Here is a 12985-nt window from a genome sequence, read left to right on the forward strand (position 1 = left end):
AGAGACACTGAACGACAGGAGCGTCTGTTCATTGTTCTTGCTGTAAGGAAAGAAAAACCACTGGGAACGGTTTCAGAGGGTTACATTGCATGGGCTTCCTGTGATGCAAATACCTTTACAGCCACCGAATACAGGTGTAATAATGTCCCCAAACCAAACCTTCCCCCGACAGCAGTTATACAACTGCCGTGAGGCGACAGTCCAGAGCACGAAGCGCCCGATCCGACTGCAGAGGGATAGATTCGCCGTAGCACGCAACGCAACGCATCCCTTCTTGGACCCAAGTGACCAGCTGCAGGCAGAAACTACCACTCCCAGCATGCTGTGCTCCGGGGAGGGGGACCACCATTCCCAGCAGCCATTGCTTCGTGGGACGCAGGCGACCTGATTCGAGCCCCGAACGCTCACGCCCGAGGAGTGCGCCGCCCGCACCCCGGTGTGACGTCAGTTCAAGTACAACCCTACCCTCAAGTTCCCGAAATTTAAATTAAGTCCCATGCTGCACCACGAGCCGCGCGGCTTTCCGTTGATTGGCTGCGGAAGTCCTGGCGCGCGGTTCAAAGTTGTCGAGGGAAAGGGGCGCCCCTGGCTAGGCGCGTAGCGACGGGAAGCGGCTGGAGCAGCTTGGCGGGTGGCGACAGTAGGTTGGGGGGGAGAGGCTGCGCGCTAATCGCTGGGGGGGCGGCGGGCCGGCCGGTCCCCCCTTTCCCGGGGACCTCGCCTGAGCTCGGGGCTCCCTTGCTGGGCGACGCTCCCTCTCCGTGGCCGGCTGCCGCTGTGCTCGGCGCCGGGTTCCCTGCGTGAGCGGGGCAAGGCGCCGCCCGGGGCCCCGCGGGAGGGGGATGATGCTCCCCCGCCCGGGCTGTCGGGCAGGGCTGTAGAGCGCTCGGGGGGACGCGCTCTGTTGTCCCTTCAGCTCTGTCCGCCGAGCGGGGAGCAGCCAGTCTGCACTCACCGCTTCCTTCCCCTCCGCAGGCTCCCCGCGACAATGGCGACGGCGGCCGTGAGCTCCCAGGGCGGCGCTAAGAAAGAGGAGAAGGGCAAGAATATCCAAGTGGTTGTGAGATGCAGGTAAGCGGGGCCGGTGCGCCCCCCGTGACGGCTCCTCCTGGGCGGCGGGTGACGAAACAGCTACTGTGAAAAATCGGGACGGGGTGGGGGTGATAAGCGCCTATATAAGACAAAGCCCCAAACATCGGGACTGTCCCTATAAAATCGGGACATCTGGTCATCCTACTTGGGCAGCGTGAGCTTCTCTGTTACCGCCATGGGCAAATAACTAGTGCTGGACAAAAAAAACAGGAGTACTTGTGGCACCTTAAAGACTAACAAATTTATTTAAGCATGAGCTTTCGTGAGCTACAGCTCACTTCTTCGGATGCATAGAATGGAACACACAGACAGGGGATATTTATACATACAGAGAACATGAAAAGGTGGAAGTATGCATACCAACAGGCAGAGTCTAATCAATTGAGATGAGCTATCGTTAGCATGAGCTTTCTGAGCTACAGCTCACTTCTTCATCCGAAGAAGTGAGCTGTAGCTCAGGAAAGCTCATACTTAAATAAATTTGTTAGTCTTTAAGGTGCCACAAGTACTCCTGTTTTTTTTCTTTGTGGACTGTCCACACTGTTTCATTGTTAAGATGTAGATTTTTCACCATCAACCTCTTTCCTGCCAAAGAATGGCCACTTAACCAGGTGATGGCCCATTTGCTAGCCTTTTGTCTCTGGAGAACTAGTTTGTGACTCCTCTCCAGATTTGGAGTACATCTTGTCTACACTGCAGTTTTGTCAACAAATGTCAGCTTTTGTTAACAAAACAGCGGAGGTGTACACACTGAAATGTTCCTCCCAGTGATGTAACTCCCCAGCTAGGCTGACATAGTAAACCCACCTCAAGGAAAGGTGTAGGGCTTATGTCAGTGTAGTTAGGGTGACTCAGTGTCTGTAGACCCTGTGTTCTTTACATCCGTTGTTAGCTGTCAACTCCCCTGGAGAGTTGGGCGACTGGGATCCTGCTCCCAGCTGGAAGCCCGGATGAGATGCCCCGGGGGGGCATCCACCAGTGCTCTGGGCTGGGAATGGTGGGTGGCTTGTCAATTTCACAGCTCAGAGCTGTCATGTTTAGCTTGCACTTTATTCTGGACCTTAAATGTGGATATACTGCATATTGTATTGATAAATGTACCATATGTTGTAACTCTGAGACTCCATTGGAGATGAGCTGGCTATGAGGAATTTTGTAACATTGCACAACTTTGTATCACTTCAGTACCTAAAGGATCTTGACGAAAATGGCTCACTTTGCGTAATCTAGTTCAAATGGTTCAATGTGGGGTTATAGGTGACGATTAAAGAGCTGGTGTGCTTAGACCTATACAAGACATAATAGATGTCTTTCCACCTTGAAGAGCTTCCTGTCTAATTTCTTATAAGGTGTTGGCATAAACTAATGAAGAGAACCACTAAAATACACTTGGGAATACACATTATTCAGCAGTCTGTGCAAATGTTCTGGCGCTGACACCTAAGAGTACAAAAAAATGTGCTCCAAGCAAACCTTTTAGTACAGTCATTGCCAACCACTGCATATCTTTGGGTATGTCTACACTGCCCGTGTTATAGCATTGTGACATGGGCAGTGTAGTCCTGCTTTATCGCCGGGGAAGAGCTCTCCCAGTGATAAAAAATAACCACCCCGAATGAGGGGTGATAAAGCACTGTCTATACTGGCGCTTTTCAGTGCTAAAATATTTGTCGCTCAGGGGTGTTTTTTTTCACACCCCCGAACAACTAAAGTTTTAGAGCTGAAAGTGGCAGTGTAAACACAGCCTTTGTCTTTGCTTAGGGTTCGGAGTCAGTATAGTAACAGTGATTGGAGTGGGGCTATTTATGAGTGTAGGCAAGGCCAAACTAGTGTTTGTATTCTCACTTTATGAAATAATGGGTTCAGAGGATGTTTTTGAGGAGGTTTTTTATTAATTTCTGATTGTGATTAGCAAGCAAACACTTAATGAGACTCTCAATGAGATTTTGACCTAAAACAATATATGGTGCTGCTAGTGGTTTGAGGGTCATGTAAACCAAGGATATTCCAAAACAGGAGTATAGCTTTTGAAGTTGCCTGTTTTGGGGCAAGATTCAAGTGTACCACTTCGCTTCCTGTTTTCAGTGAGCATTGGATTATTAAGAACGAAATATAAAAATGGCCATATTAGGTCAGACCAATGGTCCATCTAGCTCAGTATCCTGTCTACTGACAGTGGCCACTGCCAGATGCTTCAGAGGGAATGAACAGAACAGGGCAATTAATGAGTGATCCATCCCCTGTCATCCAGTACCAGCTTCTGGCAGTCAGAGGCTTAAGGCTATCCAGAGCCTGAGGTTGCATCCTTGACTATCTTGGCTAATAGCCACAGTGAGCCTATCCTCCATGGATTTATCCAATTCTTTTTTTAAACCCATTTACTCTTTTGGCCTTCATGACATCTCCTGGCAACAAGTTCATTGTGTGAAGAAGTATTTCCTTATGTTTGTTTTACATCTGCTGCCTATTATTCTTCAGAGCATGTAAATCTTTCGCCTTTTACTAAAGATTTCATTTGGTGACCCTGGTTCTTGTGTTACATGAAGGGGTAAATAGCACGTCTTTATTCACTTTCTCCACACCATTCATGATTTTATAGCTCTCTAGCATAATCCATCCCCCTCAGTCATATCTTTTCCAAGCTGAACAGTCAGTCTCTTTAATATGGGTATGGAACAGCTTTCGTATAATTTTTGTTGTCCTTCTCTGTACCTTTTCCAATTCTAGTATATCTTTTTTGAGTTTAGGCCACCAGAAATGCATGCAGTATTAAAGATGTGGGCATACCATGGATTTATGTAGTGGCATTGATTTTTTTAATTTTTTTTTATCATCCTCCTTTATCCCTTTCCTAATGGTTCCTAGCATTCTGTTAGCTTTTTTGACTGCTGCTGCACATTTAGTAGATGTTTTCACAGAACTATCCAAGATGACTCCAAGATCTCTTTCTTAAGTAGTGTCACCATACCTCAGTGGGTCACCGCGGAGAATACCAGATTCAGAACAAAGTGCTGAAAAATAGGGCAGGCTCACCCCAAACTGGTAGTTATTCTACCATTAGCTATACCAAACGAGTAACAAAAGTTAACTTCTGTTCTAAGTTCCCTCTAAGCTGCGTGACTGCGCAGCAGCCTATTAAGCACCACACAGGCACTCAGGGCTGTGGCGGGGAGAGATGCCTCTCCCCAAGCCCCGCTGTGGTGGGGAGAGGTGTGTCTGCCCCAGCCCAGACCTGCCATGGCCAGGGGAGAGGCGCCCATCCCATGGCCCCAGCCCAGGTGCTGCTGCAGGGATAGAGATCTGGGGGGAATCCTCTCTCCCCCCACCATAGCCCCAGGGCAGCCTGCACCCCAAACCCCTCATCCCCAGAGCCCACACCCCAGCCTTCTGCCCCAGCCCTAAGCCCCATATCCCTGGCCCCACCCCAGAGCCTGCACCCCAACCCTCTGCCCAAACCCTGAGCCCCCTCCCATACGCCGAACCCCTTGGCCCCACCCCCCCACGTGAACTTTATGTGCACCAATATGGAGGTGATGTGTGACACATCACCTCCATATTGGTGCACATAACAAAATTCATTCCGCACACGTGTGGGAAAAATTAGAGGGAGCACTGCTTCTGTCTCACTACACTGGTTAACATGAAGTCAAAGATGCAGTGGTTATTGAAAACCCATTTCATCAAACAGAGTCCTTCTGATCTCAAGAAGCCAGGTCAATATTGTGATGTTGCACTCTATATGATTTTATAAAAATATGCTAATGTAACTGGAATATGCTTCATACAAAAGGTCTCTTCTAAGGTATCATTACAAAGCTTATAATCTACTGAGTGTGATCATCCTATTTGTATAAATGTACCACTCTTGTATCTGAAACTAGAAATATGAAATATAACTCTGACGGCCTATTGTAATTATGCAAAGTGTGGGCCATTAATGGTGGTTTGGAATCTTGATGACTCCCATTAACTAGGACAATTGACTTCAGATGGGTGTATTTTACCTGTAAGTCTTCCTGTATACGTGTGCTGGCAAGTGGGTAATGAAGTCTTGCAGTGACATGTGATCATGTCACCTGAATTGGAATCCACTTTAACCTGGTGTCTTAGGCTTTGGCTACACTTGCATTTCAAGCGCTTTGAAGCGCTAAATGTAGTCAAAGCGCCAGCGCTGGGAGAGAGCTCTCCCAGCGCTGTCCGTACTCCACCTCCCTGTGGGGAATAACGTACAGCACTGGGAGCCGTGCTCTCAGCGCTGGGGCTTTGACCACACTGGTGCTTTGCAGCGCCGCAATTTGCAGCGCTGGAGAGGGTGTGTTTTCACACCCTGCTGCAGTGCTGCAAATTTGCAAGTGTAGCCAAGGCCTTAGGGTATGGCTACACTTGCAGCTGTACAGCGCTGCCGCGGGAGCGCTCCGGCAGCAGTGCTTTGAAGTGTGAGTGTGGTCGCGGCGCCAGCGCTGCGAGAGAGCTCTCCCAGCGCAGCAGGTACTCCACCTCCCCCTGGGGATTAGCTTACAGCGCTGGGAGACGTGCTCCCAGCGCTGGGGCATTGTTTACACTGGCGCTTTACAGCGCTGTAACTTGCTGTGCTCAGAGGGGTGTTTTTTCACACCCCTGAGCGAGAAAGTTGCAGCGCTGTAAAGCGCCAGTGTAGCCAAGGCCTTATTGAGAAGGAGGGGGTGGAAACCCAGAGAGGGACGAAGGATTTCCACCTTATGGAAAAGATATATAAATGGGTGGAACAAAACAAAGGGAAGCAGCCATCATGAGGAATCCCCTAGCTACCACCTGAGCTGGAACAATGGCTGTACCAGGGAAAAGGACTGTGCCCAGACTAGTAAGGCGGTTCAGTCTGTGAAAGAGACTTATTGAAACATCTCTCAGGGTGAGATTTTTACCTGTATTGAGTTGTATGACTGTATTAGACTCAGACTTGCGTGTTTTATTTTATTTTGCTTGGACTTTGTTCTGTCTGTCACTACTTGGAACCACTTAAATCCTACTTTCTGTATTTAATCAAATCACTTTTTACTTCTTAATTAACCCAGAGTATGTATTAATACCTGGGGGAGGTTATAGAGTTAGTGTTATAGAGGGCGAACAATTCATGAATTTACCCTATATAAGCTTTACACAGGGTAAAATGGATTTATTTGGGTTTTAGACCCCATTGGGAGTTGGGCATCTGAGTGTAAAAGACTAGAACACTTCCGTAAGCTGCTTTCAATGAAGCCTGCACCTTTGTGGCAAGTAATTCAGACCCTGGGTCTGTGTTGGAGCAGATGGGCGTCTGGCTCAGCAAGACAGGATGCTGGGGTCCTGAGCTGGCAGGGAAAGCAGGAGCAGAGGTAGCCTTGGCACATCAGGTGGCAGCTCTCAGATCTTACCCAATAATTGCTCTGTTGTCAATAGTCTAGTAATTACTCTTGGATGAATTGTGCATGTGTGCAGAATTCATGGCCCCTGCCGATTTCTTTGCTTCCCCACAGAAAAATGACTTTCTGACAGGGAAGCTGCAAGAGTAGTCATACATCACACCCTAATAGCATAGGTACATCGTTTCAGGCACCCGGAGCAGCCGACAGAGATAAATCACTGCGGGACTGGGGACACCCCAGCCAGTGGCTCCTACCCTGATCTGTGATAAGCTGCTAGTCACGGTTAGATTGGAGACAGGAGAGGATGGGACTTCCTCTTCCCCTACAAAGAGTGGCTGGTGCTGTGTCAGACTCACCCCCAGAAACCTCCCCCAGCTACAGGAAGCTGAGCATCCTCCCCTGCTTCCTGCCCCCATCACACCTCAGTTGTGGGGGGACGGGTCATTGTATGGGGAGCTGCTTCTCCATGCATCTGGACCTCCCATACCCAGACATCCACACCAAGCCTCACCCTGTACATCCAGAACCCCCTAGCACTCCATACTCGAACCCTACCCCATTAAACCTCAATCCCTGCATCCAGTCCCCCTGCACTCAGACCACCACCCACTGAGCTCCTTGCACTCAACCCCCCAACCTGATGAGCCCCACCCCTCTGCACCACCCTGAGCCCCCACATCCAGACCCCCACTCCACTGACCCCAGCTAATTGCACCCAGACCCCCACCCCACCTAGCCCTACTCCCTCACACCCAGACTCCCCCATTGACACCCTCAAATCCAGACCCCTCTGCTGAGCCCCAACCACCTTCACCTTCACCTGGAAGCCTCTAAAGATTCCCATTGACCCTGAACCTGGAACCCCCCCAACAAGCCTCTGTGCATCCAGATCCCCCCACACCTACACTCCCCACTGAGCTGTCTGCACCCAGATTGTCCCACACCTAGATCCCCCCACACTCAGCCCTTTCACACTTGGATCCTGTCTGGTTGAGCCTGCCTGCCCCAAACCTGGTGCACCTGGCACAGAGAGGCAGGGCCCTGAAGTGTTTCTGGGCCAGGCCTAAGCCTTGCGCTGTGTCAGTGTTGGGTGCAGCCTCACCGCTGAGTCCATTTCCCAGGGGTAGGGGTGCTGCAGGGTGATCTCCCACCTTCGTGCACCTTTGTCCACTACTAGTTTGCAAAAACAAACTAGTTTGCAAAAGTCTCTCTCGAAATTATCCAAACAACTTGGGGGATCATCAGTCCTTGTTTAGAGCTTCTTTTTTAGAAATCCAATCCAGACAAATGAAACAGGAATTGAAGACAAAACAGATGTTTCCTGGGTCTTTTATACCCTCTCCCATGTGGACGGAAATGGAATTTTACTATCCCAAACAAAGCTAACCATCTTTGTTTGACTCCTTCAAATAATTCTAATAGATTGGTGAAGCCTGATTTCTCTTTACAAAAACAGTGTTGACTCTTTCTCAAAATGTTTTCTTCATCTATGTCCCCGATAATTCTTTACTACAGTTTCCGCCAATTTACCTGATACTGAAGTTAGGCTTACCTGGCCTCTATTTGTCATGATCGCCTCTGGAGCCTTTTTGAAAATTTGATGTTACATTAGCTATTTTCTAGTAATCTGGTACAAAGATTGATTGTTTGGTAGGCTTCCTTTTTTAAATAAAAAATTAAAAAACTAAATTGTTGTTAGTTTCTGTGTCTTGCTAGTTGCTCTTCAAATTCTTTTTTGGCCTTCCTAATTATACTTTTACATGTCACTTGCCAGAGTTTATGCTCATTTCTGTTTCCAATAGGATTTGATTTCCAATTTTTAAAGGATGTATTTTTGCTTCTGCTTCTGTTTAGCCATGGTGGCATTTTTTGATCCTCTTATTGTTTGTTTTTATTAGGGGTATGCATTTAGTTTGATCCTCTATTTATGGTATTTTTATGTAGTGTCCATGCAGCTTGCAGGCATTTTACGCTTGTAACTGTTCCTTTTAATTTCCATTTAACTGGCTTCCTAATTTTTGTGTAGTTCCCCTTTTTGTAGTTAAATACTACAGTGGTGGGTTTCTTTGTTTTTTCCCCCATCACCCACTGCTTCCCCCCCCCCAAGGATTTTAAATTTAATTACATTATGATCACTGTTACTGAGCAGTTCAGCTATATTCATCTCTTGGACCAGATCCTGTGTGTCACTTGTCTCTCCCTTTGTGGGTTCCAGGACTAGCTACTCCAGGAAGCAGTCATTAATGGGTGGTGTCTAAAAACTTTATCTCTGCATCCTGTTCTGAGGTGACTGGTGCCCAGTCAATATGGGGATAGTTGAAATCCCTCATTATTACTATGTTTTCTGATTTTAGGTTTTTTGGGTGTTTTTTGTTTTGTTTTGTTTTTTGGTAGCTTCTCTTTTCTTCCTGAGCATTTCACAGTCACTGTCATCATCCTGATCATTTGGTCGGTAGTATGTTCCTGCTTCCATACGCTTATTATTAAAGCATGGGATTTCTTTCTATGTAGATTCTATGGTACAGTTTGATTCATTTAGGGTTTTTACTATATTTGACTCTGTTTTCTTTTACATATAGTGCCACACCTCCACCAGTACGGTCTACTCTGTTATTTCTATATATTTCATACCCTGGTATTACTGTGTCCCGTTGATTATTATTGTTCCACCAACTTTCTGTGATGCCTATTATATCTATATCCTCATTTAATACCAGGCACTCCAATTCACCCAGCTTAACATTTTAGTTTTCTAACATTTGTATACAAATGCTTGTAAAAATTCTCAATATTTAGTTGCCTTTCTTTGTGATGACTACATGGGACTCTTTCGTTTGACTCTTTCTTTTTTCAGTTCCCACTGGCACTCTTCTATCCTCTTCTCTTTTCCAGGGAATAGAGTGTCCCTTTTAATAAATCCTCTCCTCAGGAATGTCTGTCTGAACTGTGTGCTGCTTTCCCCCATCCCTCAGTTCAAAAATTCCTTTGACCTTTTTATTTTTACATGCCAGCAGTCTGGTTCATTTTGGTTTAGTTGAAGCCCATCCTTCCTGTATAGGCTCCTCCTTTCCCCAAAAGTTCCCTAGTTCCTAATAACCTATATCCCTCCTCCCAACGCCGCCATCTCTTCCATACATTGAAACCCTGCAGTTCTGTCTATCTTAACAGGCCCTGCATATGGAAGTGGAAGCATTTCAGAGAATGTTACCATGGAGGCCCTGGATCTCAATCTTTTTAACTAGCATCTTAAATTTGGCCACTAGGACAGTGTTTCTCAAATGCGGCCACCATGGCTACATGTGGTCACCAGGGGCTTTTCTTGTGGCCACAGCCTTCTGGGAGGTGATTGAGGAGGGGAGTAGCAGCCCCCCACCCAGGGCCACCAACAATGGTTGGGCCCTGCCCTTCCGCTCCATCCCCCCTCGGAGACACACAACCCCTACATAAATAAATTACAATGATTTGGACTTGTTTTCCCCAAAGTTAATAAAGTATTTTAGGAAAAATTGTCAGAGCAGCCACCAAAAAATTTGTGAGAACCCCTGTACTAGGACCTTTCTCCTACCATTTGCTATGTCTCTGATACCTATGTGTTCCATGACCACTGGCTCCTCCCTAGCATTGCACATACATCTATTTAGATGTCTTGAGAGGTCTGCAGCCTTTGCACCTGACTAACAATTCACCATGCAGTTCTTCCGGTCTTCTCAAACCCATCTAGATTTCTAATAATTGAATCCTCTATTACTATTGCCTGTCTCTTCTAATAAATGGGGTTCCTTCTCATCACTGTGAGAGGATACCATGACATCTGGAAGGAAGGTACCAACTATGGGATTGTTTCTCTTTGCTCCAGCTTGATGTTTGCTTTCCCTGAGACGTTTATGCTCTTCAACGGCACAGAGGCTTTCACACCATGGGGGTGGGGGGACTACTCTACTGTATCCCTGAAAGTCTCATCTATGTACCTCTATCTCCCTTATCTCCTCCAGTTCAGCCACTCTGGTTTCAAGAGCCCATACTCTATCTCTAAGGGGCATGAGTTGCTTTCTCCAAAGGCATACGTATGGCACCTGCCAATCTTACATGCTGCATTCAGTGCAATAAACTGGATAGCCCCGACTCTGCTGCTGAACTTCTGCCTGCTTTATTTTTACTCTTTCAGGGGTTTGGTTTGGTGTTTTGGGGACATTATTGGCCTAAAGTCTGTGTGTGTGTGGGTTAGGGTTAGGGTTCGGGTTCGGTGTATATGGCTCTCATGCTTGCTGTCATGCACCTTCTCAAAACTATCCTGTTTGCTTCTGCTTTTTGTTAGCTCCTCTAGTTGCTTAGGAGCTGGCTTTTTAAACCCCTGTCTGCCTGAATTACCCATGCCCCCTTGTCAAGGGACTAGGGATCAAAGGATAGCAGGCTAGAACCTCATTAGTTAGCTCTCAGCCTAGCTAGCAGGCTGCTTGGCGCAGCACACAGCCCCCAGAAGAGACTACACTGAAACTTCAATCAAGCAGGCACAGGGGAAGCAAGCACACAACAAACTAACAGACAGAAACTCCATTCTGCCTCCTTCTTGCTAAACATCAGTATATATTGCAAATATTAACTGGCTCCATAAGTCTAGTATTAGGGTTATTCACACAGTTCTGGACATCCCTATAGCAACCTAGTCCCTTGGACTGAACTCCATTCCAGGACTTTATAGTAGCTCCTGTCCTTTGAAGACAGCAACTCATTAAATGACAAATCATATTTCTATCGAACTTCCCAAAAATCCCTTAAACAATGTCTCATCTCTGCCCTGCCCTTCAAATATCTGGAAAGCCCTTTTACTTTAAAAAAAAAAAATTGTTTTTTTGTTTTTGTTTTTTGTTTTTTTGTTAGTGCTTGTGAGTAGGTCTTCATAATAGCAATAATGTATCAGCATTCAAATGGTTCTGGTGATATCTACTGCTCTATTTATAAGCATTGTAAATTTACATGGTGCCTTAAAATTGGGTAAGATATTCTTTGCCCCAAGGCCATCAACATGGTATGAAGTTGAGTCCCTCTTTTCTCAACTGTACTCAAGCAATCAGTCCAATGAGAAACTTATTCCATCTCCCATATCAAACCAACTTTAATAGAAGTTTAGCTACTGTATAACCATTTTGGGCAACTTTTTCCATTGCATTTTTAGCTAACCAAATTGTTTCCCGGTCTTTGGTCTAAGTGAAAGGCTATTCACAAGGTTAATAACAATGTGTGCTTTAGGGTATAACCTGTTCAAGAAGAAATCCTTTCTTTTACAGCTCCATGTGAGAACACTACACAATTGGGCACGTGCTTTGTAGGAAGTTGAGCTTTTTCTTCAAACTCTGGATGATGACCACTGCCGAGAAGTCACAATGACTGACTAGATGTATTGCTAGGGATCCATGGTGGATATGCTACATTCAAGATTTTTTTATAAAGACGTTTACAATAAGAATTATGCAGTATATTTAACCCTTAGTGAAATATAATTTGGCATATTGTTAGACAAACTGACAATTCTAAATAAAACTTCACTTTTTTAGTTCACATTAGTTATTGTATGTGTTTCTCCTGTGTTCTAGATGCAATAAACTTGTTGAAAATGCATGCACAAACAGCAAAATAGCTGCAAACATGCCAAATATCCATCAAGTACACTTTTTAGTGGTTTAAAGGTAAATGGGGGAAACTTCTCCTAGATTAAGCAAGTACATTTTGCTGTTTATACTGCACAAGCACAATGCTGCTTTTGGATTTTTAAACCAAAATACAAGCACCACTTAGTCAAACCTGATTCATATCCTTGCTGATGAGAGAGATGTATTCTTAAATCTTGTCTTTTAGGCCCTTTAATGTGTCGGAGCGCAAAGCAAACTCTCATGCTGTTGTAGACTGTGACCATGCAAGAAAGGAAGTTAGCGTCCGTACTGGAGGAGTAACCGATAAGACAGCAAGGAAGACTTACACGTTTGATATGGTAACTCTTCTTTGAGTCACTGACTTCTAGATGTCTGCTGGAAAAATTTTCCCTCTAAATATGGAAAAAAAATTCCCTCTAAATAATCAGTCATGGAGTTGTACTATGTGCTAATTTCAAGTGGTGAAACACATCAGAGAATACCTAAATGTGATCATCTGACTTTGCCTCAACAGGTCTTCGGAGCACAAGCAAAACAAATTGAGGTTTACCGGAATGTTGTCTGTCCTATTTTGGATGAAGTTATTATGGGATACAACTGTACTGTGTTTGCGTAAGTACCCCCAAACTACTTTCTTAACACATTAACTTCAGTTTCAAGTATATACTTTTAATCTTCAAATTCTGCCACACAGCTATGGCCAAACTGGTACAGGAAAAACCTTCACAATGGAAGGGGAGAGATCACCTAATGAAGAATATACATGGGAAGAGGTAAATCTGACCTCCTATTAAAAGCTCGTTAGCTGAGTGGTAATTCAATGTGAGTATATTGCAGAAGGCTAGCTGTAGCTAATGAAAACTT

General features: G+C 45.7%; 1 protein-coding gene across 1 annotated transcript in view; it reads left to right on the top strand.

The window, feature by feature from the left end:
• The first annotated feature begins 487 nt into the window (after positions 1-487).
• Positions 488-12985, top strand: part of KIF11 (kinesin family member 11) — a 34043-nt gene continuing 21545 nt past the window's right edge. Inside the window, exons 1-5 of the mRNA XM_039546987.1 lie at positions 488-640; positions 976-1071; positions 12327-12459; positions 12636-12733; positions 12816-12894. Coding sequence (XP_039402921.1) covers positions 989-1071; positions 12327-12459; positions 12636-12733; positions 12816-12894 — 393 coding nt within the window. The 5' untranslated portion in view covers positions 488-640; positions 976-988. The remainder of the gene's footprint in view (positions 641-975; positions 1072-12326; positions 12460-12635; positions 12734-12815; positions 12895-12985) is intronic.

This window comes from Mauremys reevesii, linkage group 7 (genome assembly GCF_016161935.1).
Source record: "Mauremys reevesii isolate NIE-2019 linkage group 7, ASM1616193v1, whole genome shotgun sequence".
Lineage (NCBI taxonomy): Eukaryota > Metazoa > Chordata > Testudines > Geoemydidae > Mauremys > Mauremys reevesii.